The sequence below is a fragment of the Humulus lupulus genome, chromosome 9 (genome assembly GCF_963169125.1).
Source record: "Humulus lupulus chromosome 9, drHumLupu1.1, whole genome shotgun sequence".
NCBI lineage: Eukaryota > Viridiplantae > Streptophyta > Magnoliopsida > Rosales > Cannabaceae > Humulus > Humulus lupulus.
In genome coordinates, this window is record NC_084801.1 from 8,941,298 (window position 1) to 8,968,977 (window position 27,680).

The 27,680-nt window shown below is 32.3% G+C and overlaps 2 protein-coding genes across 2 annotated transcripts; both read right to left on the bottom strand.

Moving 5' to 3' along the window:
* Positions 1–4,530: 4,530 nt before the first annotated feature.
* Positions 4,531–8,453, bottom strand: LOC133800462 (phospho-N-acetylmuramoyl-pentapeptide-transferase homolog). The gene is made up of 8 exons (XM_062238427.1): positions 8,163–8,453; positions 7,832–7,906; positions 7,457–7,674; positions 6,531–6,987; positions 6,366–6,430; positions 5,802–5,995; positions 5,048–5,256; positions 4,531–4,929 (listed from the first exon to the last, which is right to left on the bottom strand). Exons 1-8 carry the CDS (start codon positions 8,322–8,324, stop codon positions 4,747–4,749), a joined length of 1,563 nt encoding a protein of 520 aa, XP_062094411.1. The 5' UTR covers positions 8,325–8,453; the 3' UTR covers positions 4,531–4,746.
* Positions 8,454–9,789: 1,336 nt separating this feature from the next.
* Positions 9,790–14,734, bottom strand: LOC133802087 (la-related protein 6A). Its single transcript, XM_062240334.1, has 11 exons — positions 14,315–14,734; positions 13,763–13,844; positions 11,926–12,020; positions 11,764–11,835; positions 11,604–11,683; positions 11,421–11,505; positions 10,845–10,892; positions 10,680–10,745; positions 10,457–10,600; positions 10,296–10,389; positions 9,790–10,192 (listed from the first exon to the last, which is right to left on the bottom strand). The coding sequence occupies exons 1-11, from the start codon at positions 14,573–14,575 to the stop codon at positions 10,062–10,064; spliced, it is 1,158 nt and encodes a 385-aa protein (XP_062096318.1). The 5' UTR covers positions 14,576–14,734; the 3' UTR covers positions 9,790–10,061.
* Positions 14,735–27,680: the final 12,946 nt, after the last annotated feature.

Sequence of the window (27,680 nt, forward strand, 5' to 3'; positions counted from 1 at the left end):
GTTTTAAGTTTTTTTTTAATTTAGAGTTTATTTTAAAATTTTAAATTAATCAAAATAAGTTTTTTTTAATTAAAATTTAGATTAAATTAATTTTTTCAACCAATTATATGCTAATACGTAAATATATACATTCCAAAATGAAAATTAGATATTAAAGTGTAATAATTACATATTTGTATTTGTAGTATTTTTTCTTGTAAGCACTCAATGGTTACGTAAAGTATATACACATCGATAATTACATTAATTATAGTCATTGGATCATAATTGAAGGATTTTGATTAATTCAGTAATTAACTAAAAATATTTAATGCGTGACTTATAACCTGATACTATATTATTTATTCAAAATATTTTGTTTCCTTATAAATCAATAATTAAGATTTATTTTATTTTAAAAATAAATTTAATTATAATTTATAATTAGTTACAATATTAAATATTTTAATCAAAATATTAAATATGGTTCTTTTAGCAATTAAAATTTGCAATTATTTTTATTCTTTTTTACTTAAGTCCCTAATATAAATTTTTGGGTTTTAGCAAGGTAGTCCCTTGAATTATATGTGGGTAAGTAAACTAGTCCTTAAACTTTAAAAATGAGGAATTAAGTCCTTGATTTTTCAAATCAGTAGCAATTTGCCCCTTATCACTAACTTCCGATCTTTTTAATGATGGAATGGCTTAAATGGCATAAAATAATATTTTTTTCTAATTTAACTTGATAAAATCAAATAAAAGCAAAAACTTTTACTAAAAACAAAAGAACTAAAACTTTTTTTTTTACATTTGTTTTTTCTTCTTTTACGTTTGTCCTTTTGTTTTTTTTTTTAATTTGATTTAATTAAAAAAAACTGTGTTAGGTCTTTTGTTTTTAATTAAAAATATTTTGTTTTTATTTGATTTTATTAATTTAAATTAGAAAAAATTATTATTTTATGTTTCGTCATTAAAAAGAACACAAGTTAGTAATAAAGAATAAATTGCTACTGATTTGAAAAGTCAAGAACTTAATTACTTATTTTTAAAGTTTAAGGACTAGCTTGCACCCAAATACAATTCAAGGGGCAACCTTCCTAAAAACCCTAAATTTTTTAGTACTTAAATTAGTGATCAAAAGTTAAAAAAAAAATAGATTTAACTCTTTTAAAAAAAATATTAACTTGACCACATGGCCAAGAATATAATTTTTTTTGGTAAAATTAGTATATAAGAGTTAATTATTTAAATTTAAATATTATAATTTTAATTAAGAATAAAATATAAAATAATTAAAGACTCCTACTTGTAAAAATATAATTAAAAAAACTAATTAATTATTAATTACATAATTAGTATATTCATAACTAATAATTTTAATTTTTAAAATATAAACTTTTTTAATGTTAATCTGTTAAAACTTGTTATAGCATATCACTAAAAATATAACCATGGTTACGTAATTATTGAAAATTTCTTATTTTTTTAATCTTTGTTATTTAACGAACAAAATTAATCTATAAATTTATTTATACATCAATTCTTGAATACTATTAGTGAAACAAATTGAGTACTATTCGTAAGAAATTGTGGATTTGTAACTAGGCTAGTTTTAAGTAACAAAATTGTGTATTTTGTGAATTTATAGATAGGTTATGTAAATACTAGTTATTACATTTTTATTTTGAATAACGTTAATTACTACTAATATAGAATGTATATAAGAATTGAACCGTAAATAAACGTTGTGGGACTAATTTTAGGTTTTTATAAAATACAAATTATGATTAATTATGAAAATATTGATGCTAAAAGAAATTCATCATCTTTCACTAACATTGTACTTGTTTATAAATAAAATAAAAGTTTATTTCATTTTATTTTAGAAAAGATTGTATTAAATCGAAACTATAAATTAATACTGTTATAGCTTTGAGAGATTTCTCCCATCCAAAAAAGTTAATCATTTATTTAGCAAGCCACAACGTTAAAATTGCAACTAATATGAAATAGAAAAACTCTATAAAATTAGACGAACTTTTATATTAGAAAAAAAAGCTCCTAATTCATTTTAGCACCTATTAGTACTCTCTAAAGTCAAGACCAAGTACAGTGAATTAAAGAAAAATGTTTTAACTAGAAGACTAATAGCTCAGGCCCAAATTAGTCTTACCAAAATATAGAGAAGATACTCGTATCACAAAAACACAAATAAATACATTATTTAAGTAATTGTCAAAATAAGGAGCACTCACACTAGCTCCTTCAAAATGAGTTATTTCTCTAAAATAGAGAAGGACATCTCCAATCCATAACATCATATATGGTGTTGCACTAATATCAAAACTAAGAAATCTTAGCACTATATTTTTTTTCCATTCCAACCACAATACCAAAAATTACACAAAAAAATATATTCTTTATTATTATATTATTTTTTAATAAAATAGAATATTCTTTTTATTATTATATTATTTTATCATTTATTTATTTATTTAATCCATTAAGTAAAAATGTGATTATTATAGTGTAGAGTAAGAATTTTCATACACAAATTAAAATAAATTATATAAAAACATTAACTATGACATATTCGAAGTTTTATTTAGAAAATTAAATTACATGTGTATTTATAATTTAAAAAACCCAACATAAAATATAGACTCAAATAATACCCATATGTTTATATATATTTAAGATATAAATATATTTATCTTTTAAAAAAATATGATATAAATATTAAAAAAAGGACTTTTGCCGTGTGAACTGTGCACAACATACATACTGTGGCACTGTTGACACACAGCTAAATGGAATAATATATAACGTTCGGTTGGAGGCATTTATGCACAACAATGACATATATATGGGGTATTACCGTTGGATTAGTGATGACCTTAAAATTAACCATACATCAACACTATTCATTGCTCTAAATTTATTTTATTAGTTTTTTTAGCTTTTAATTGTTTTTTATATGCGTGTATGTGTATGCATATTAATATTATATTTTAAGATGTAAAAATATTTAAATAATGTAGAGAGATATTTTGAAGAATAGAAAAGAGATGTTGATGTGAGAGCTCTTATTGATCTAATAATATCTAACCACTTCCCCTTTGGTTAGACACTAAGAGGGTGTTTGACACCTTAATTAGAAAACATTTTTTTTGTTTTTAAAAGTTAAAAACTATTTTTTGAAAACAAGCATAGGTGTTTGACATTGTTTTCAGAAAACAATTTTTAAAAACAAAGTTACAAAAAATAGAAAATTTTGAGAACAACAAAAAATTGTTTTATGTTGTTCTCAAATTTTCTTTCATTACTTTCTCACTTCTTATTTTTCATCATTTTTTCTTTCAAATTATTTTATCTCATTATTTATTACAAAATTTTAAAATATTTTTTTTTGTAAATATATTTGTTAATTTTTTATTTAAGATGTAAAAAAAAAAAAAAACTAAAAAATTGTTTTTAGAAAACATTAACCAAACACTTCTTGTTTTTTGAAAATTACCAAAATAGTTTTTTGTTTTCATTTTTTAGAACACAATTTTGAAAACAAAAATCAGAAAACAATACCAAACAGACCCTAAGTAAATTAGTTAAAATTGTTAAAAATATGTCTTGGCATACTCACTAAGCCTTGCTTAGTGAAAACAAGATCTAGGTAATGATGATGGCAAAATAAATATAATTTTTTTTTTATGTATTTTGTAGCGGTTTAGAAAGAGTTGTCATTATTTGTTTGAAAACTCCAATACCAACTATATCAGTAGAGGTTGAAATTACTGCAGCCACAAAAAGTGTTTGAGATCATGAATCTCTATTCTCTTTGATTAAAAGGTCTCCATCTTGAAGATGGTTTATTAGTTGGAATTTGTACACTAACTAACAAGTATAACATCACAATAAGAAGTTAACTAACCTATGACTTGTTGCAGTGTCTTACCTTATTTACCATGAGTTTTCTTATCTCTCCAAACCAAACAATCCAAGCCACAAGTAGCATATTCTGGAAAGAGTCTTTTTCTAAGATTTCATAGGCATATAATAACACAACTTTGAAAAATACATCTTCTTAGGTTCATTTCCATTGTTGATGTCTCATACTCATTGTTAAATGATAATGTTTCATTTTGATTGTTGATCTCTCTCTCTCGCTCTCGCCGTTATGTAATAAAGTAGAATCATTCAATGACAAATTTCAAGTTGAATCCCAGTTAGAATATTGCCGTTGTGGTACCAATACACAATTAAGTAAGAGAAAAAAATTACTAAGCACAGCAAAGTTGCATCCAAAAAAATTTAGGTGGAAAAAAATAAAACATAGTCAAGCTGAATAACACTTCGCCCAACTTAAGAAATTTTATGTATCATTCAAAATTAAAAACTATGATAATACTTGTCACAAGATATTATGTGAGCTTTGTATCTTGTTCTAGCTATGTATGACTTTGATGTAACATTCAGAAACCTGAGTACATAACATGAAAGCCAGAAAATGTCATATAATTATGCAATGCAAGAGAAAATGACGGGCTCAGCTCATGTTTCAATCACTTATTTTCTACTCAAAATTGGCATATAACACAGGTTCTAGTTATAACACTGGATTGCTCACCTTAGAAACTAAGGTAAAAAATAAAATAAAAAAAACGCTAAAATTAAAGTAAGGAAAAGAGAACGTATTCCTAACTATAACCTTTTTGTTTCATTCTTTGTGGCTCAAACTAATTACAAGGTGTGGTAGGCACAGATCTAAATCTACGCAGAAATAAGGCCCAAATACCCGGCAAACAAAGCCAAGAAGGATGATATAACATACGCACCGGCGACAATCAACGGTTCTTTGATCCCACATAGTTCGAGATGATGATGGATAGGGGCCATTCGGAAAAGACGGCGACCAGAACCTGAAAAGTATTTCGTTGTTTTGAAGTATAAAACCTGAAACACAAGGACAGGGTCAGGACTCCTTTTGAACTACCAAAACTGCAGTTTTGAACTGTGCACACACAGAAAGCAGAAAAATAACAAGTTGAATTGGGTGGCTAATTAACTAAACCTGCATGATAACCGATGATGCCTCCAAAACAAAGATAGCAGATGAAATGAACAGCGGAAAGAACATTCCCGTGCAAGCAGCCATTGCTGCTAAAGCGCCACCTAGTGCCAAGGATCCAGTATCGCCCATGAAAATAGATGCTTTGTATCGATTGTGCAGAAGAAAGCCAACACAGGCTCCTGCCATCGATGCCCCAAATATTGAAACATCTGTTTTAAATGCAACAATAAGTGATTGAGAACTTTTACACCGCAAAACAGAAGACAATACTGGAATCTGCATCTATCAAATCTCAGTGAGCAATAAACGAATATCAGATAAATTTCCTAACCTGCCATACTAGAGATTTTATCTTCCAATGTAGCATTCAGTGATGAAAGTAAACTATGTTAGTAAGCAATCTGTGGATCTCTCTATTTGGTAGTATTATATGAAACTTCAATTATATGCCTAGCAAGATGATTAAAAGTCCGCACTAAGTTTTGCACGACAAACATAGCTAAATTATCACATCATTATGAATACATTGCAAACTGGCTAGTTTCCAAGTGTTAGCAACTGTTCTTGAACATAGCTTTTTAACATATGGATACTTATTCAAACCCTCTGGCCTAATGATTGAGATCACATCTATACAAAATAAAAAATACTAATTATATGCTCAAACCAAGAAACAAGTAAAATAGAAAATTATCCAACTGTTAATACTTAATATTCAGACATCATGTTCTAATTCAAGAAGATTCATACTAACCAGGACATATTGGAAGCACTGCAATTGACATTCCAATAAATGCCAAGGCAGCAGTCCCCCCAGCCAGCCCGTCAAGACCATCTGTTAAATTAACTCCGTTTCCCATAGAAACAAGACAAAATGAGGTCAACAATAGATACCATTTTCCCAGCTGAACAAGACCCAAGGGCGCAGGAAGGGGAACCAACATTTTCCTGCATCAGAAAACATAACATAAATCAGATAACAGATAACATTCAAAATTTCTAGAGGGAGAAAAAAAGTCACTAATAACGATCCCTATATGCTATATTCCCAAAAAAAGACATATTCTTCCAATAACTAATCAAACATAATTGTGACTCACCAAAGAAATCCATTACTTCATTTGTATATTCTCAATTCATTTAACTGAACCTTTAAAACTCTATTCTCCTTACTATATGCCTACGTGTTTATCCTAGTCTTGAATGATTGAATTTTAATGGAAATCTTTTTTTTATTTTATAAGTTTGTCTTCCCAAGAACAGATATGTGAGTTACCATCAGAAAAATGTTGACCAGATTAGTTACAAGAAAGTATACATGCCGTAGGGTGACGAGACACTTCTCGTATTCAGCCAAAATGAAAAGCAGACCCCAACTGCTACCTGGAAAGCATTGCCACTTAACGTTGTGAGCAATCAACTCTTTATTCATCAATCATTAGCATTTAAAACACAGAAAGAGTAACAAGTTCAAAAGTTCAACCTCCAAAAGCAATTTCATGCGAGCAGATAAACCATTATTATGATTCTTGATTAGGCTTAAGACATCATCAAGTAGCCCAATTGCACCAAAGGCTAGAGTAGCCGCAGCAGCTCCAGAAACTTCGGCAGAAGAGAAACCAGCAATAAATCTTGCCACAATCACGCCTACTGGAACAAAAAACAATCCACCCATTGTTGGAGTTCTCTTTTTCACGGAGTGCCTATGCCTTGCAGGCCCTTCTTTTCTCAAAATTTGGTACATTTTCAAACCATGGAGTAAAGGTACGCAAACATAGCCCGCACAGGAGGCTAGTATGGCTGATAGGACAAAGGGCCGAGTCAAATGAAATGGTTCTAAAGGAAGTCTAACAATTCTCCATGCACACCAATCTACGTACATTAGAAGCACTGTCAAAAAGATTATTAGCCCTATGTTGAGAAACACACCATATCTAATCCTGCAAAGTATAGTGAGCAATGGAATCTGGTCAGAATAAATAATAACACAAATATAAAGATATATATGTACACACACATATATATTGATATCCTATATATTTTATACAGAATTATTGACATTTCAAGGTCAATACTCAAATAACACAAGAGCAAAGGTCATTGAAAAGGCTAAAGGATAAGCATTGGAACTGCCATATAGAACATCCCAATTGGTCTACACTAAATTAACAAACAATTAGAAATATCAATGTCAATGTCAAAAACATATATGGCCAAAGATCAACTTAGAAACTCATAAACAAACATTAGAATAAAAAAAAATCAAATATCAGGATCAAAATTTTAGTAAAATCAGCCATAAAGACTTTTTAAAGATTGCGCACTACACAGAGATTAGGTGGCTAACATTAATGACTAAATCATGATTATAAGCAAGCAATTGGGATATTTTAAGGAGTTCAAACTTGCCTATGTCTCTTGTGCCCTCTCCCAACCATTCCAAAACGATGAGCAGCGAGGGATACAGCATCATTATTTGATACAGAGGTAGTAGGCAAATCCATATCGCTAACTGGAGTCACCATGAATTCAGAATCACTAGTTTCACCATCACTGGAAGACATTATGTACGCATTTGTAACTGCACTGTCACCCCAATCATCAAGGATAGGTATATCAACCGAATCCTAAGAAGGAAACAAACAAAACTCTCAATAATAATAATAATTAATAAGCACACCTTAAAATAAGACAACATGAACGATAAATACGTAAGCTTCTGCATTCAACTCCTAAGATATCTAAAAAAATTTCTTCCAATCATCAAAAACCGTGAAAGCTCACCTCATTAAAAACCCTGAACCGCACATTTCTGCGGCGCAAACGTCCACCACGTCGTCGAATGCTTGATTCATGAAACTACAAAAAGAGACGTTGGTGGTGAATTGATTAAACAAATTAACGCAATTTAGGATCATTACAATCTCATATTTTATACATAAATCCATAATTCACCATAACAAAGATTCAAACTTAGTGATTTTTTTGTTCTTTTAAACAAATTTTGAAGCAAAAAACAAGAAATATGTTCGTGTGTTATCAGAGAAAGAAAAAAAAATTATATTACTTTCTCGAAAACCAAACAGTTTGTTGCCGATGAAAAGGAAAACCAAACCTTCAGAGGCGAAGATGAATGAAAGACTTGAAATCCAGGGAGAGTAGAAATGTAGCGCAATTTTGAGAAACGAGAACGGGTTAAACGAGGTGAAGAAGAAGAGGAGAATTGAGAAAGATCACGCGATGGAGTATGAAGATGAGAATGAGTCGCCATAACCATAACTTAGAAGAAGAATCAGATCTTGAAGAAGTTGGTTAGAGAAGAAGGAGGCCATTAAAGAGGGAGAAGAGGCGTGTTGGTGGTGTGAGCCACTTTGGTTTCTTTGGGATATTCGACTCTCTATAATACAACAACAACACACACATACATTTCCACAAGGCTTTTTTTTTATTTTTTTTATTTAAGATTTTTAGCAACTCAGCCCTTTAAATTATAAAATTTAACAATTAGATCCCTAATTTTATTAGGCATTAGTAATTAAGTCTTTCTATATTATATACTTTTTCAACTAATTATTGAGTCACTTCTGTCTAGTATAATATATATTTTTTGCCATTTATTTTTATATTATAACATTTTAAAAAAAAACTAGTCGTTCTTTTATTAAAAAAAAAAAACCTTACAGGTTCGGGTCTGATAGGTGGGTCTGACCCGACCCGCATCAAAATCATTAATGAGACAGGTCAGGTTGGAGCAGGAGTTTGGCGGGTCGGGTGGATCTTTAACGGGGCGGGGTCGATCCACCCTATTTACATCCCCATTATTGACAAAAAAAAACATGACGAACCCAATATCGCAATATGAAGAACTTAAAATCCTCTAAAAAAAGAGTTTGGGTATGATTATAAAAAACGAAAAAATAAAGTACAAATTGTGATATATTTTTGTAGAATAATTTAAATAGAAAGAGATTGAGTTTGGGTAATGAATTTTATATTTTAAGGACTTAAGTGTTATATTTTGTAATTCAGAAACTAATTTACAAAATTACGTATCATTCAGGATGAAGGCTGGCAATTCGTGTAAACGTGTTTAATTCACGTCGACACGATTATGACACGACACGATTAAGGTAAACACGAACACGACACGATTATTAAACGTGTCAAAAATACGAACACGAACACGATTATTAAACGGATCAACACGACACGAACACGATAATGACACGGTTAATCATAACTATATGAAAAAAATCATAAAACATATGAAAATCATAAAACATATGAAAATTACTCGTGTTATCGTGTCTGACACGACACGATTAAGGTAAACATAAACACGATACGATTATTAAACGTGTCAAAAACTCAAATACGAACATGACACTATTATTAAATATGTCACCAAACCCATTTATTTCTTCTCGTGGCCCAAATTAACACCTAGTCATCATGCTACACGCCTTTTATTTTAAAAATAAAAAGTCCACAGTAGCTTCGCTCCTTGTAATTCCGGGCGGAATCGGTTGCTGACGTGGCACTTGCAATGTTATTCACATATATTTTGTCCATTTACATACATTTATGGAAAATAAATGTACACAATTTATTGATAATGATACCAACATTCAAAATTATTCAGTCATTTTAAAATCCATATTAAATATCACATTATTGGTGTACAATACTGCTTTTTAAACTCAATCCACAGATTTCAAATAAATATATATATAGTACAGATGTTGTCTGAATTAATAAATACCATTAAAGCGGAATATCATACAGTGATAAGATTACAAGCCAGGAAAGGAACGCCATGCCAAACACAAATATCACACAGCTCTGTTTGAAAACAAAGCTCCAAATTCTATCATATCCATTAATCACCACAACAACAATACAACGGAAAATGGATATAGTAGGATCGTCACAAGAACATTTATAGTTTATAGACAGAGAGAGTGAGAGAGGGTGTGTGTGTGTTCTGCATTTGTTCGGTTGTTGTTGTTGTTAGTCAACTTTGTTCGGAAGTTGGAGGGCGACCACGCCCGATCGTGAATCCCCGGGTTCCGTCAGGCATTCTTGGCCCAGGTGGCGGCTTTGGGGGTTCATGTGGATGACTAGCCGACCAAGTATTTCCATGACCTGAGAAGGGATATGCAGAATATGTCAGATTATTTGATCTTTTAAAGTAAAGGAGTCGAAAACTAGGGAGGAGCAACATTGTAGAAGAAAGTCCATGTAGTACCCATCCCATTAGCACCCCGGTGTTTTTGTCTTCCTGGCCTCCCTCTGTTTCGACCTCTGTGCTCGTTTTTCTGTTTGTAAGAGTGCGCCGCATCCTAAAAATCATGGAGGGATTAACATGAAGCCATTTGATGACATTTGAAGAGTATAAAAAAAAATTACCTCTTCATCCGGTGTATCATCGTGCTGCTCGCTGGTGTTATGATTCCCCTCGTCTTTGGCCCGATCAGGCAGTTGGAGTTGGCTACCATGGCTCTTCTCAGAATCAGTAGCCCTCCAAATTTGTTTTCGCTGCCCATGCTTTGCCTGAGGCATATATATAACTCAAGGTTCGGTTCCGCTTATTGCTGGGATTGAAGGAGAGGAAAAGGTTGAGGAACTATACCGTGTGCTTCAGAAGCTTGACCCGCATGCCACTTCTCCAATTCTGTTCATTGTTCAGAGTTGCCGCCTGATCCAATTTCCGGCAGAAAGTGAGTCCTCCATTTCAATCACTCAATTTTAAGCAACAAAAATCAAATGCAAATTTATAAGACAGCTAGGGACTCACAGCTTTCTCAGCAGCCTCCAGAGTCTCATACTCCACAAGGGCATGAAGCTACAATGGAATAAACACAGTAAAACATTTAAACTTCAGTCTCAACTTTTCTCAGCAGCCTCAATATTCTCACACACATTATACAGCAGAACAATTGAGAACACTTGGAACCCTAATCCTATAATAAGCTTCCATGCTCATATCCCATTACAACCATTATTAAATACAATGCATCAGTTATAACAAAGGAACATTTATATTCCTCGAATACAACATTCAATGTATAGTTTTTCATATGTCACAGAGGTCTGACCGTAGGATATTTAGAACAAAGTGAGCTTAATGAAATCAAGGAAGCATAAGGCCAATAAATTTAGAGCGCACACTTGTTAGCAGGAATTATATAATTATCCAAGCAGTGATTCCGTCTTATCTCTCAGATAACTCAGTGCACTTAGATAACAGATAAGAAATTCAAATGAAAAGAACCAAAGCATTTAAAAGAAACAGACAGAAAGGTTCCGGTATACAAGATTAAAAGAAAAGAAAGAGACAGCACTTATAAGTTCAGTCAGTTTGGCTTCGTACCTTGCTACTGATAAACTTCTCGGCTCTGTCTCCTTTAGATGGTGCTTCTGTTGCATGTGGATCACGTAAACATATATTCTTTATCCTGAAAATTAAAATTAAAAAGCAGCATACAATCATAATCCATGATTAGCAGAAAGCACCAGTAGAGCAACAATGAAGAGAAGTAAATAGGGGGCATACTTTCCTGCCTCTCCAAATATATGCTGAATATTCTCCACTGAATGATCCTCTGGTAGATTCTCTACCAAAACAGTATATAACTAGGGTGCACAAATTAGATGACGACAAACTTCAGAAGAGTTTATACAAACACAATTTATATCAAGTACCCACAAGTTACCTTTGCATCCCTGGTTTCAGCAAGTAGAAAAGGATGAAGTCGCTTCACCTTCTTTCCATCTGAACTGACAACCTACATGAACAAGGTATGAACTTAGAACCTGAAGCATACCTAAGGCTTCATAAGCACTAAACACTTGGAAGAGAAAATAAGAAGATTTACAAGAAAGTTTGACTCCTTCAATGCAGTCGCTATTAATGCATAGTTTCTGATAAGCCTTTTCATTTTCCTAAAGGAAGCAATAATTGCTATAGGAACTGCAGAAAAGTTTATGCCAAAAGTTTATAAATAGGACATCATATAACTTAATAGTACTCAAAGCAGTCTTCTTGAAAGACATGAATCTAATGTACATCCCACTTCACAATACAATACACGATGGATGTCAATAATTAATTTGCAATTTTACATATGAAGACAATCTCTTTTGAGCTTATGGCTGACATGGGTTAGATAGAAATCTAGAACAATAAAGCCTTAGCTGGCACTGTCTCTGGTCCCAACTTTCTATGATATACTAACACTTCTTTTTATCCTGTCAATTGGTACCCTAACATAAACAAAAATACAAACCAAAAAAAGGTGGGGAAAATAATAATAATAAAGGCACAAATAACTTCTCTCTTATTATACCGTTTATTTGGAATTGTCGGAAAATGTAAAAAAAAAAAAACTCGTAGTGTATGCAAGTAGTTTTCTAAATCATGCATCAAAATTGCACAATAAAAAATTCAAACTGAAATCATTAGAAGCAAAGAAATGTATGGTACAGCAAGAGAAATTCAAATATGCTTTAGACTTTAAACTTCTTAGCCAAGACCTAAGAAGCTAAGATAATTATTAAGCACAAATGAGTTGCAAATGACATATTGAACGAACTAACAGGAGAAATTCTTGGTTTAGCTTTAACTTTCTTGGCTGAAACTTAAGATAATTATTTAGCATCGATTAATCACAAATGACATATTGAACCTACAGCTCAGACTCAGGTTGAAATTGTTAAAAGGCACAACATTATCATTGTTAGTTCACTGTGAACTTGACCAACATCTGATAACAAGATAAGATTAGCAACTTGGGGCCCAAAAACCATGGTATTGCACACAGCAGTTCTATGCAGTATGCACAAACAAAAACCGTAAATTTAAGGCTAATGTCTGCGAATCTAAAACATCCTAATCTCTCATACGGATTCATATGAATAGAGAAGGAATCAGTCAGCAGTAAGAATATAGTCATTCAGCACAGTCTCAGATGCTCGGCACAGCCAAATATGGTAGCACCAGGAAAACATCCGGACAATGAGACCTGTCAGAAGTACCTGCTTTCACTCATCACCTTCAGCATCTCTATTCTTGTGTTGTTAGAAAGTTACCAATGTGATGGATATCTCGAAGTCTCAAGTGATTATAAATATTAGAAAGTACGTTAAATTATTATACAAAGACACTGCATAAATCAAAGTCCTAAACAACAGCAGCAGCAGCAGCAGCAAAACATCCCTACTCACACAAATACTTTCAGCCAGCAAAACTTTGCATCGAAGCCATTCTCTAGCCAGAGTATGCATACAGTCAAAAATCAAACAACAAATATTTACAACAGACCTGACCCAGGCCCTTCGATGGGGAACTACCAATATGGTAAATTCACCATCCTATTAATATTCAACCTCATGTTCACTTGACAAGAAAATAACCACCACGTGATAACAAGATCATCCAGTTAAACTTACGACAAATATAATCTGCTTATATCTTTCTAATTGCCATCAGTCATATTCTGATAAACAATCTCATAGGAACAAAGATCAAGAGAAACTGCCTCAAACTTCTTTCACTAATAACTAACAAGGATAACAGATATGCTAATGCTAGTTTACTCATGTCAACAACCATTGAGCTATCGCTTATCTCAAACACTGCAATTTAAAATAATTGATCTTTGATGATGGACAAATAGAATAGACATGATCCACCAAATATGGTAACTTACTTACCAAACCCTTCTTTGTTCTTCCTAATCAAATTTATCATATGTTTGTCATTAGCCAAATTCCCATCACTAAAATAATATTCCACCTGCAAAACAGTACAAGAAAAATTAGACATTCTAGAGTGATTTTAAACGCACAATACTAAGATCATAATAAATTTTAAACAAACAACAGAAAACACTGATTTCAAGACCCCTATATATTTTACATTAATCCACCATAACTCATGAAGCTATTGAAAAGAAAAAACAATCCTTTCTATTTTCAAATTAATCTATACCAAGCACGTAACCTGAGAAACCAGCAATAATCAAACTATTATTGAAAATATAGGGCTTAACTCAAAAATACAAGTCAGATTCAGCATAGAAAATAATAAAAACATGCCTCTATGAGCACATCAGCTTCAATAACGCATAAAATTAGGTCATGTGAACCTTCGCAAAAAGCGTACTTTTTTTCTATCTTTTTCTTAAAGACTCGTATTATTTCACATTTCCTTGGGTACAAACCCAAGATAAAACCAATAAAAAGAAGAAAGAAACGAGGGCTTGCCTGCTTAATGATCCTACGTTTGAGATCATCAGTGAGAACACCGGTGGTTTCGACCGCCAGCTCAGGCTCAGGCTCAGGGTCGTCACCATGGACGCGATCATGATCGATGCCATGATCTAGTTCGTCTTCAGAAAGAACCTCGTGAACGTCATCAGCCACATGAAGGAGAGATCCGACGGGCGAGACATCGAGACATTCCGGCGGCGACGGAGGAGGAGAGGGCGAAGACGATGCGGTGGGGATGGCGGCGGTGGTTTCCATCCTGGGAATGGACGGGAGGTGGGAGGTGGGAGGTGGGAGGAGAGGAGGAAGTCGAGGAGGAGATAGGGTGAGCTGTGCTCGTCGGAATGTTCAGAAATTGAAAAACGGCTCCTCCTCCTCGCTCATTCTTTCTTTCTTCCCCTAACTCTCTCTCTCTCTCTGCCCCTTTTGCTTCGACCTTTATAGAACAAAGGTTTCAAAAGGTTTCAATATTTTTCACAAACGAAGGTCACGTTCCATTAGAGGGTATTTTGGTCATTTAGTCTCTTCTTGTTCCGACATGTTTTTATTCTAAAGTCAAATATTGAGAATATACCTTATACTGAACTATAACTTGGTAACGTAGATCACATCAATAAAAAAAAAAAAACCGAACCTTTAAAAATTCTCCGGAACTATAAACTATATATGTTACTGAATACAAAATTCAAATAGTTATTTTTTAAGGATAAAAAAAAAACCAGGTGTGCAGATGATTGAAAAATATTTTCAGTATAATAAATTATTCAAAATTTATTAAAATTCTATAAAAAAATATGTTATAAATATAATAAAGACCATCATGACAAAAAATTACGATAAAAATACTCCTACACACCTATTTAAGAGGTGTGTTGTACCCGTAGAGAAAAAAGTATTACCTTATCGTAGTATTTCTCTATATTTTATTATTGACAATTAAATATAATAATAAAATATTAAGGTAAAATGTTTAGCATTTAATATTAATAAATAAATATAATACTAAAAAAATAAAATATACATATTGTGTCCCACATATATCTGTGAATCAATCTTAACATATTTAAAATATTTATTTATGCCAAAAAAATGAGAGTAATTTTTAAAATAAAAACTGTTTTTCTCTTATTAATGAAAATTTGACCATACATTTACTTTCATCTTATTTGGATATTGTAGTGGCCAAAATTCCATCTGCTCCCAACTAGAGCTGTAAATGTGGGTCGGCCCGGCACGGTCCACATTTTTCGTGTTGGATCCGTATTGAAATCCGTGTCGGATCAGGCTGACTCATATTTGAAAGAGTAAGTCCAGCATGACCCATGTCGTGTTGGCCTACTTTTATATTGTAGTATAGAGAATTGAACATCTCACCTCCTCTTTAATAATCAATGGACTCATCATCAATCTAAATACATTTCTCTATTTCAATTATAGTTTGAGATATTTTTATATACTTTTCAACAATACTTTACACAAAATTACATCAAAGATAATTATTAGAATTTGAATGCATACTAGTAAATGCTAAAAAAAATTAACTCACAAATCTTAAAATAAATTAATATAATTATAAAAATATAAACATTGAGAAAAATAATAGACTTTTATTATCATTTTGATTTATAAATAATTGACAAATAAAAATTTATTATCATTATTAATGTCAAAATATTATGCTTTTTATCGTGTCGTGCTTTCGGGCTAGTTTGTTCGTACTTTCATGTTGTGCCTTCGGGCTTGTCGTGTCATGTCGTGCTCTGGCCCATGTCGTGTCATGCTGTGCCAATTTTCAATTCGTGTCGTGTTCGTGCCGGTTTCGTGTCGTGCTAGAAAGTCCAACCCATATTTATAGCTCTACTCCTAACTCTTAGCCAAGCCAAAACAACAACATTTTATGCTTGATAAATATATATTGGAAAAGATTGTGGTATGTCCCCTCAAAAAGATTTACCATAGACTTTTGTTTTGTTTCTAGTACATAGATAAGTTATAACCTAATTACAATATACATCGTATGAAAAAATTAGGTTACAACTTATTCATGTACCGAAAATAGAAGAATGACCTGCAAATAAATTTTTTTAGGGACCTACCATAGTCTTCCCCAATATATATTAACATAAGAAGAGTGAGAAGTGGAATGTATTCTCTCCAAATTCACTAATTAAAATTTTAAAATACCCTATCTCACACACTAAATTGAAACTCTTAATATAAAAAATAACTATTTCATTTAATCCTCACTTCTTCAACCAACTGCTGTTCAAAACCTATCCGTAATTCGAAACCTATTTCTTTTCTTGTTTGTTCAAATTTTTATTTTTATTTGATTGAAAAATTTACTCATAATTGAATTTAGCATTTTATTTATTTATTTATAATATTTTTTTTCACCTCTGTTTAATAGTTTATTGCTTTTCTTGTTTTAAATCTGATAACTTTCTCTAAGATTTTTTTTTTTCTTCATGTGTTATGAAGTAGTATGTTTAACACAACCCTTTTCGTTCATGTTGGGGTGTTGTACCAATTACTAATCACAAGCTCTCTCGGCCAAGTAAGCTTTTCTTTGGCTATCAAACATAAAATGTCAATTATTGTCCATTTTAGTAGCAAAAATCACTACTATTATTCATTGGGAAATTTCAGTTTCTATGCATCATGTGAGGGCCTAATTTGAAAAGGGAAATTTGCGTTTTTATGCTTAACGAGGGATTCTAAGTCAAAAAAATGCTAGGCATTTAAATCAATTGAAAAAAATGACAATACCCAAAATACCCCTCTCATAATTTTTCTCATCCACTTCCTTTTCTATCTTCCCTCCCTCTCCCTCAACTCATTCCTCTCAACTCCCTCTCTAGAAAAAAAATCCATGGGTAAGGTAAAAATATAATAGAAATCAATGTAACGGCAAGTATTCCCACTTAGGACACTAAAATACTACATTTCGAACAGATCTGGGCATGATTTTTGGATTTTTTTTGCGATTTTTTTTTCAGATCTGAAACTTTGAAATCTACAGAAAATCAACGTGGTTCGATGGTGCTCGATGGGGCCTTCAAAATTAAGATTTTCATGAAAAAATCGATGTTGCTCGATGGTGGTTCGATGGAGGTTCGATGGTGGTTCGATGGTGTTTGATGCGATTCTTGCAAGATACGTAATTTTTCATTCGGGTGTTCGTTTTGGGTGATTTTTTTTATTTTGGGTATTTTTTCAAGATCTACACATTTGAGATGTGTATATACACATTTGGGAAATGTAAATCTTGAAAAAAATGACAAATGCGAAACATACCTCCTGTTCAAGATATGTTTTGGTATGTTTTCAAGTTCTAAACTTTAAAAATGTGTATGTGAGAATCTAAAATGTGTAGATCTCAAAAAAATACCCAAAATAAAAAAAAAATCATCTCAAACGGACTCCCGAGTGAAAAATTATGTCTCTTACAAGAATTGCATCGAACCACCATCGAGCAACCATCGAACCACCATCAAGTAATGTCGATTTTTTCATGAAAATCTTGATTTTGAAGGCCCCATCGAGGTAGCATCGAACACCATCGAATTGGGCATGATTTTTTAGTTATTTTTCATATCTGAAACTCTGAAATATGTAGAAAATTGATTTTGCTCGATAGTGCTCGATACCAGCTTGATGGGGCCTTCAAAATCAAGATTTTCATGAAAAAATCGACGTTGCTCGATGGTGGTTCAATGGTTGCTCGATGGTGGTTCAATGATGGTTCGATGCAATTCTTGTAAGAGACATAATTTTTCACTAGGGTGTCCTTTTGGGGTGATTTTTTTTTATTTTTTATTTTGGGTATTTTTTTGAGATCTACTCGTTTAAGATATTCACATACACATTTTCAAAGTTTAGAACTTGAAAACATACCAAAACATATCTTGAACATGAGATATGTTTTGTATTTGTCATTTTTTTCAAGATTTACATTTCCCAAATGTGTATATACACATCTCAAATGCGTAGATCTTGAAAAAATACCCAAAATAAAAAAAATCACCCCAAACGGACACCCAAGTGAAAAATTACGTATTTTACAATAATCGCATCGAACACCATCGAACCACCATCGAGCAACATCGATTTTTTCATGAAAATCTTGATTTTGAAGGTCTCATCGAGTACCATCGAACCACGTCGATTTTTTGCAGATTTCAAAATTTCAGATCTGAAAAGAATCGCAAAAAAAAACCCAAAAGTCATGCCCAGATATGTTCGAAATGCAGTATTTTAGTGTCCTAATTAAGGAATACTTGCTATTACATTGAGTTCTTTTATATTTTACCTTACTCATGGATTTTTTTCTAGAGAGAGAGTTTAGAGGAATGGGTTGAGGGAGAGAGAGGCAAGAGAGAAGAGGAAGTGGATGGGAAAATTATGGCAGGGGTATTTTTGGTATTGTCAAAAAGTGTTATCCCCAAAAATGGAGATTGATGACGTGGCAATAGAGGTGACAAATGGCAGTACATGGTCCGTAAAAGACACATTAATAGTCAATAAATACATTGACTCCTCAGAGTTGTGATAAAGTGACCCGGTAGACTGATGAAGAGTTTTGACTGCTTGAGAGGTGTCATGTCCAAGCAAGTGCACAAGTGCACCCCGAGGAGACCCCAAGGGTGTGGTCCGAGGAGAGCCCAAGAATTTGGTCCGAGGAGAGTCCAAAAGGTCTGGTCCTTATGCATATGTCCAGCAAGTGCATGGTTGTCCAAAGAGAGAAATGGCATGCTAGAGGAGAGTGCCATGTTAGAGGAGAGACATGGCATGCTAGAGGAGAGTGCCATGTTAGAGGAGAGACATGGCATGCTAGAGGAGAGTGCCATGTTAGATGAGAGAAGTGCATGTCCTACCACCATGCACATATCCGACCAGCAAATGCATGTCCTACCAGCAAGTGCATGTCCTACCAGCACTTGCATGAATGGTCAGTAGGAGATATGGGTCGACCAGATAGAGGAGGACTAAGTCAAGATTCCCAGAAACGGCTTCAACAAGAACCAGTCTTGGCACACGCGAGAATCTCTTATTCTTCCCACAAATTGGGGGTTTTGTTGCATTTTGAATGTTTTTTGTAATTTAAATATAATAAATATAATGAAATATCCCGATTCTAGGGGATATCAGATGTACGATCCTAAGCCTATAAATATATGGCTTGTGGGATCAGAAAGGGGCTTCTTCTTCTTCTTGAGAGACTTTTGGGAAATTTTGGGTCTGAGTTTTCTAGAGAGAGAAAGTGCTGGTATCATAAAGAATTCTTGTATTTTTGCAATCTGTACTGAAGAAACTCAGTTGGCTCAGTCCATCTGATCTTGAGTACAGATCTATAATCACAACTCTAAGTGGATTAGGCTATTACCAACATATTGGGGCTGAACCACTATAAAAATCTTGTGTGTTCTTTATTTTCTTTATTAAACCGTCTATGTCGTTTAAATTCTCTTGAAGGTTTGTTGTTTTTGACGTTCTCACGTCGTTGGCCAAAAACGCGGTCAACAAAAAGATTTGGCATTTTTTTTTTAATGATTAGAAGGCCTAGCATTTTTTTTATTTAAGACACCTCATTAAGCATAAAAACTCAAATTTCCCTTTGAAAAAGTCACTCATACTATACACATAAAAAAAAATATACAAATGATTCATCATTTTCCCAAAATACCCCTTTCATAACTCTATGTCGACCTTTCTCTCCCTCCTCCCTCTTCCACGTCGACAACCACCCCTTTGTTCTCCTCCACTTATTCCTCTCTCTTTCTCTCTTAGTTCTGATCCTTTAAACCCAGAACCTCGAAGCTCCATTGACACCGACACCACGAAGCACCACCATGTAAGGTTAATGTTCTTGATATTTTTTAATTTTGTTGTCATTAAATTGGATTTTTTTTTTAAGTTTTAATTTTTCAAAGCTTAAACTAAGGAAAAGTTTTAGTAAAAACATTAATCTATACATTTCGAACATATTTGGACTTGATTTTTTTTTTTTCAGATTTGAAATTCTAAAATCTACAGAAATTCTATGGTGCTCGATACCAGCTCGATGGGCTTTAAAAATCAAGATTTTTATAAAAAAAATGTTTTTGCTCGATGGTGCTCGATGCAATTCTTGCAAGAGGCGTAGTTTTTCATTCGAGTGTCTGTTTGAGGCAATTTTTTTTATGAATTTTGGCATTTTTTCGAGATCTACACATTTGAGAAATATATATACACATTTGGCAAGTGTAAATCAAACCAAACGTCAAAATAATACCCTATTTTTTGTCATAGTTTCTAGATATACACTTCTCGAATCTGTATATATGCATCTTAAACGTGTAGATCTCGAAAAAAAATACAAAAAAAAGCCTCAAATGAACATCGAGTGAAAAATTGCACATCTTACAATAATTATATTGAGCACCATCGAGCTAGGTATGAAAACATGATCTTTGATGGAAAAAATTTTTTTGCTCGAAGGTATTTGGTGTCGGCTCGATACTATTCTATAGGGTTTAATGCAGTTCTTGATAAATGCGTAATTTTTTACTAGGATGCCATTTGAGGTGATTTTTTTTTTTTTTTTGTATTTTTTCAAGATCTACATGTTTAAGATATGTATAAACACATTTAAGAAATGTATATCTAGAAACCATGACAAAAAATGGGGTATTTTTTTTAAGCTTGGTATGTTTTCAAGCTTTACACTTTCCAAATGTGTATATATATTCCTCAAACATGTAGATCTCGAAAAAATACTCAAATATTTTAACTTATATAATAAATACTCATTGGAATCTTTTACGTACTTTATTATAATTTTCATATAATAAATTAGATGATTTGATTAAATTAGCAACCATTATCTACAATTTTTTTGTTTTGCTAATACGGATTGTGAATAATATTATGGACTATGTATCTTTTGGATTTGAATAACACATGTTATCTTTTGTCATGCAACAATGTTAACACGAATGATTAAGTTAATCCTCTAAAACTATGTTTGGCAAGAAGGATTTTTGCGTGGATGGTGTAATATCCAACATTTTCATAATACATTTCTTTATTATAAATCAGAGTTTCAATACATAAAATGTACAAGTTTACAAATTTAAGAAATAGTAATGGAAAAATAGTGTTTAAAATATGATTTTATACATTTAATGAGATTAAAGAGAGAGAAACTTGAGTAGTCAAGTATTGGATCCAAATGTCATATAATTTTAAGAGGGGATTTTTATAAAATTAAGAAAGTTTTGCTAAATGGCTTATTTGAAAAGAATTTTAGTATTTTGGGTCCAAGTGTAATTAAAAAAAAAAAGAAAAAAGAAGGCTTCAGCCTTTTAACCGAGCCTCTCTCTCTCTCCTCAGAATTTTTTTCTTCTCTCTCGCTCTTTCTCTCTGTCTCTCACGTGCGTGCGTCTGCCTGACAACCGAACATCCACTGGCGATCACCACTTATAGCCACGCGTCGGACCGTTGGATTCAGAGGCCTCCGAACTATCGACCACGCGGGAATCTAGAGCTCACTTGCCGATTAAACACCTCAACTGGTCGATTTAAGTTCGGCCACCCCGCGACTTCAAAGTTGCGATTCAGCCACCTCGGGTATCTGTTTGCCAATCCGTCACCACCATCGTGTTCCTCGTGTTGTGGGCTTCAAAACCTAATAACTTGTCCCTACATCTACCATAGTTGGGTGGTGGGCCCACCGCGATCCACCGTAGACCAACGGTCGAAACTTAGTGTTCGAGGTTTCGAAGTACGTTTTGAGTCTCAGAAAATCATCGTTTGACTTGTTGTGGAACCCGATCTTTGTGGTATAAATTCTTTGACCTATATTGTTATTGATTAGAGTAATTGTTATTATGTGTATTTATAGTATATAATTATATATTCTTGATATATTGAATATTTTTCTGTAATTATACTGGCTGTCTGGGATTATATGTATTTTTTATACAAGTTTTGATTTTGGGATTGTCCACTTTATAGCCGTTGTGCTGTCCAATTTTTTAGAAAATATTAAATATTAAATAAATTATAAAAATACATATTTAATTGATTTTCCATTAATATGGAAATTATTATGATTAATTAATTTTAATTATTATTGTTATTGTTTTGTTAAGTAAATCAAGAATACATTTTCATGTATATATATATATGAAAAGTGTGATTTATAGTAAACTTATTATTTAACCATTATTATTGTATATTAATATTTTTGTTAATATTTGAATATTAAAATAATATCAAATATTAGTTTCTTACAGTTATTGATATTTGTAAGACCAGTGAATTTTGGAGAAAGTATATTTATTATATCACTAGAATTGATATTATGACTAATTAATAATAATATGAATATTTATATTTATATTATTATCATTATATTGATTATTACAATTTTATGTTAAAAATATGATTTCTTTTATAAAATGACTATTTGAATATATACATTCATATATGTATTGTTATTGAAGTATTTTGTTATTAATATTGAAATAAGTTTATTTATAGACGATAATTATTATTGTTGTTGGGATTATTATTATTATTATCATAAGAGTACATTATCTTATGAGCAAGGTTTAAAGCATGGTTTTATATGAAGAGTTATTTGCATTACGTTGATAATAATTATTATTATCATTTATATAGTTTCTGGTATTGTTAATATACACTATCAATAGTGTATATTTACGATTTTGATAGAATTTAATATATGATGTGCCTTGAATAAGATTTGTATGGATTTGATTAATTGACTCTTGGTGAGCAGTTTTAAAATAAGCTAAGGACCTAAGGTAAGTAAATCTCACCTTTTGTGCTTAAATGTAATATGCATGACTACATTGATTGTGTACATCTGATGAGTTAAGTATGGTATGCTGATGATGCATATGATAAGTATGTGAAGAATGGTTATATGAATATCATAAATGTGTTGTGTGATATGTAAGTGATGAATTTCGTGATATGTGAAATATGTCTTACTTGGTTAAGATTGATATGAATTATGTGTAAGTATGTGTTCTTATGTTGATGAATATGTGGATTACTTCTATGTTCATGATTTTTGTTATGTGTTATGATATATGAAGCATTTAAGTTTTTAGGCTGGAAACCTTAGACCTAAGCCATAGCTCTACGTTAAGGTATAACAACGCCACTAACCCAAAGCTTCATGTATTATGACTAAAGATGTTTTGAGTTATATGAGATGTGAGACAATGCCTTGATTGAATACCATCAAACATGAATCATGAACATTGGCATTTCAGCATCTACATGTATGCATGGCATGTATAGTTATGTGATACATTATTATTTGATATAAGACCATGCATATGAATATGAGAAAAGTTATGAAATGCCTTGAAAAAGTCTTATGTAAAGTTGAACATTTTAATGACACAAGACTTAAGCAAAGTGATAATAAGATGTTAAAAAGGGTGCCACTGTTTCGATGAAGCAATTAAGTAAGTTCAGTAAAGAAGACGGAGGTCTATAAGGCTTATAGTGGCTGCCCACTGGTATGGGCTAGGTCAGAGTTGACCATTCAGATATGTTTGCCATGTTTCTGTCTTTCTCCTCCATATGTGTAATAAGTATGGCAGCTATGGCAACGATGAAATAAGTGTTATGATGAGCCTAGCTGCGATGATGGCTAGCCAGAGGAGAACCCATGGGAATCTATATGATATGTGTAACAAGCCCTGCAGACATTGGCCGAATCAAACAGTGTGCACAAGTGATATTGGGCCCATAAGAATGTGAAACTAAAAGAAATAGCATAAAAGTAAAGTTTGAAAGTGCATGAGCAATAAATGAAATGCATAAGTATATAAGTTAGCATATTAGTATATGTGCACTACAAACTCACGACATTCATGTGTATGTGTATGCATGAGATTTTCTTACTGAGCGTTAGCTCATTATGTTATTTTCCAACATTTTTCCAGGTGTGGCTTTAGCTGTTGAGCAACTTGTGGAGCACGGACTCAGTAGCAATGCAATAATGGTTTAGAGTTTTCATATGACTACATTAAATTTAAAGTATTCATGCGTGTAATAATTTCTATTAATAAGTTTATATAAAAGTTTTAAATTTTCTGTATTTCTTCGTATCATTTTATTTAATTCTTTTGGTCAAGTGCCTAACATACTCGTAAACCCTAGAATTACGAGTATGTGGCGGACGTACCCTACCTTAGGGACGTTACAGATGGTATCAGAGCTTTGAGTTTGTAGATGTCGTATACTCGTTATGTTATTAAATTTTGAGATCTGAAATGCTACTGAGTTCCGCCACAAGACAAGCCACACAGGAATGGTTAGTATAATTTATCCATATTTTAGTTAATGTATGTTAATGATGTTGTATAATTGTTTAGAAACTCATTGTGTGTTTGAGTTTCCATATGATATAAGTATGAGTTTGGATTAAACGATTATTCCCATACTTGATAGAGAAACTTAAATTTGTTATTTATCTGAATGCATGTCTTTATTATTAATGTGATAAATAATTGATGACTTATCGATGTCGATGTTGGGTTGTTATTTGATATCCTCAAGCTTTGAAAGTGACCTATCAGTTCTGTTAGTATGTTAAAGGGTTAATATGTCAGGTTAGTGTTTTGGAGAGCAGAGTTTTAAGTTGTCGCTGAGAGCACACAATAAGAAACTTTAGTGAAACAGTAGTAAATATATAGATATATAAAAAAAGTACATAATACATTAAGGATTGGGGTTTTGGACACGTTCTACCTCGTTGATAAACTTATGTTGTTCAACTATAAGGTTCTCCCCAGTAGTTTGCAGTGTCTGACATTTTCCTTCATATCGACTGAGTAGTTAGCTAGAAGTTTAGTTAAAGTCCCATTCTCCTTAACCAACTTCTCCTTCTCTCGAGTCAATCCCTTGTTAGCATTTCTAATGGTTAGCATCTCTTGTGTTTGTTGGAAAAAGCTTATACATGATCTTTATTTATTTTCATGTATATCTAATATTAAACAAATTAATACGAGATAGCCTAAAACATGTTTCTAAAATTGAATTCAAAGAGAAACAAATAATATAATACTTACAGTATACGCAGCGGAATTAAGAGTCCTTCCTTCAGTTTCTCTAACTCTTGTATCCTTTCTGTCGCAGAGTATTATCAAGAAACTGAACCGATCTTCTATTTTCTTCACGATCTTCCAATGAATCCTTAGAACCACCTAGACTAGTGTGGGAAATTCTCAACACATGAGATAGATATAGAGAGAAGAAGAGAAAATAACAAAGTGGCTTAGAAAATGACTTGTGTTTAGAGAGAATATAAAACTATCAGAAAATCTGACTTGTGACTTATCTGTCGTCTCTGAAATCTTCTCTCTAAGCACTCCTTTTATAGACTCAATTAGGCCATTTAATTTAATTAAAAAATCAATACAATAACAACAATTTTGAAGCCCTAGGTCGAAATTATCATGGGCTATAGGCCCGTGAAATTTCCCATTTGATTATAAGCCCATTGGACTTAAAATCAAGGTCTGTATTATTTTCTATTGATTTAATTAATTAAATAATTATTTAAATCCTTTATCAAATTAATTATTTATAATTTGAACCTTGATTTAAATTTATTTATTAATTTAGATACCAATTTATCTTAATTAATAAATCTGCCATAATTTTTCTTTTCTTTTCAAAATTACACAACTCTGTGAAACTATCCAAAATTGACCTAGTCAACTTTGATAATTCTAATTGATAATTAAATCAATTAATTGAGACTATTTAGACGATTTTATCCAAGGTACAATGGGGACCATGGGCCTATGAAATCAAGCTCCAATAAGTTATCATAAATCTAACAAATAAATTTACTAACTTATTAATTCCTCGTGACTCCACTATAGACTTGGAATTGCACTCTTGAATTCATAGAACGCTCTATAAAAAATATAGATACGCTATTAATTATCCATTGTTACAACCATAATTGTCACTCAATCCTCTATAGACGGTCTACAATGAGATGGGACTAAAATACCGTTTTACCCCTCATTGTATTTTATCCTTAAAACACTTAGTTCCTTGTAAATGATATTTTAGTAAACTAATTTAATTACTGAAATGAAATCTCTATCATTTAACACCTTGAACCAAACTAAAAGGAAACCATCGTTTCACTTCTTCATCAGAAGCTATAGATGTTCATATCTATGATTAACACTCCCACTCAATTATACTACCGAGTTCCCAAGATGTAAGTATGGGCTAGTCCGTAGGGTAAGCTGGTAACGAACAAGTCAAAGAACTCAAATAATACAATCAGTTAGAATACTAACCACTCAGAATTGAGAATGAATTGACCTATGGTCAACTATATGATATGACTAGAATAGATAATAACGGTATGTTTACTTCTCTTATCAACTGTCAATATCGGTCCTGTCCGATGTAACAAATACATCCGATCTTATCTACTTTGCTAATGTTCTGGAAAGAACATAACACTGTAATGTGTAAGTAGATCATATCGTAGATTGGCAAGTCAGTGTAAATCCGGTGCACTGACTAATCTTAGGACTAACTTATTTTGAACATATAATCATATTTATATTCCACTGTGATTACGTCACTATAAATAAGATTAGCTATATGCTCGGGATTTAATAGAAGTTTATATTAAACAAATAATCATGAAAATAAAACATGTGAGCAAAGTGATTGACCAAGTCAAAAAATGATTTCTATTCTTTTATTGATAATAAAATGAGATTACAAAGAATTTGGGTTTTAATTAGGGCATAAAACCCCAACAGTTTTTGTGTTTCTATATACCTTTTCAAGTGGTCAACCTCTTGTTCTCTTGCAAGAACCCGTTGGCCTAGGTTTGAGACCGATGCTACCGCCTGAATGGTAAGAACTAAGGAATCTTTTACAACTTGTAGGTCTGACCTATGAGATAAAATTGTTTGGTCTTTAGGGGTGAGTATGCTTTGACCTATACTAATGTCCACCTTTTTATCGAGCATAGCTGAATCCTCCACCGTGACAAGGCCAGTATCAGAGTAAAATTTGGGAAGCCAAACTCTTGGAAATTGAGTATTTCGTTCTGGGATGTGTATCGTAGGATACACCATTAGCTGTGGTAGGGGTGCAGAAATTTTTGGTGAAGGTTCGATAGTGGGTAGATTTGGCTCAGGTAAAGCTAAAGTTAGGTCTAAGTTCATCTGAGATGATGAGGATGCCATGTGTTGCTTAGCTTGAGTAATGGACGGAAGTAATAATGATTTGATTTTCAAAAGCTTGAGATTGATTGTGTTTTAGTGTGTATGTGATGAATTTTATTTATAGA

Bases quoted from the DNA above. Each gene is read 5' to 3' on its own strand.
- LOC133800462 (XM_062238427.1), bottom strand. From the start codon at position 8,324: ATGGTTATGGCGACTCATTCTCATCTTCATACTCCATCGCGTGATCTT. The intron at 7,675-7,831 runs GTGAGCTTTCAC...TTTCCTTCTTAG, and splicing joins GGTTCAGGGTTTTTAATGAG to GATTCGGTTGATATACCTAT. The intron at 4,930-5,047 runs GTTTAGTTAATT...CTTGTGTTTCAG, and splicing joins CATCATCGGTTATCATGCAG to GTTTTATACTTCAAAACAAC.
- LOC133802087 (XM_062240334.1), bottom strand. From the start codon at position 14,575: ATGGAAACCACCGCCGCCATCCCCACCGCATCGTCTTCGCCCTCTCCT. The intron at 11,836-11,925 runs GTAAATCTTCTT...TTGTTCATGTAG, and splicing joins TGAAGGAGTCAAACTTTCTT to GTTGTCAGTTCAGATGGAAA. The intron at 11,506-11,603 runs GTATGCCCCCTA...TTTAATTTTCAG, and splicing joins ATATTTGGAGAGGCAGGAAA to GATAAAGAATATATGTTTAC.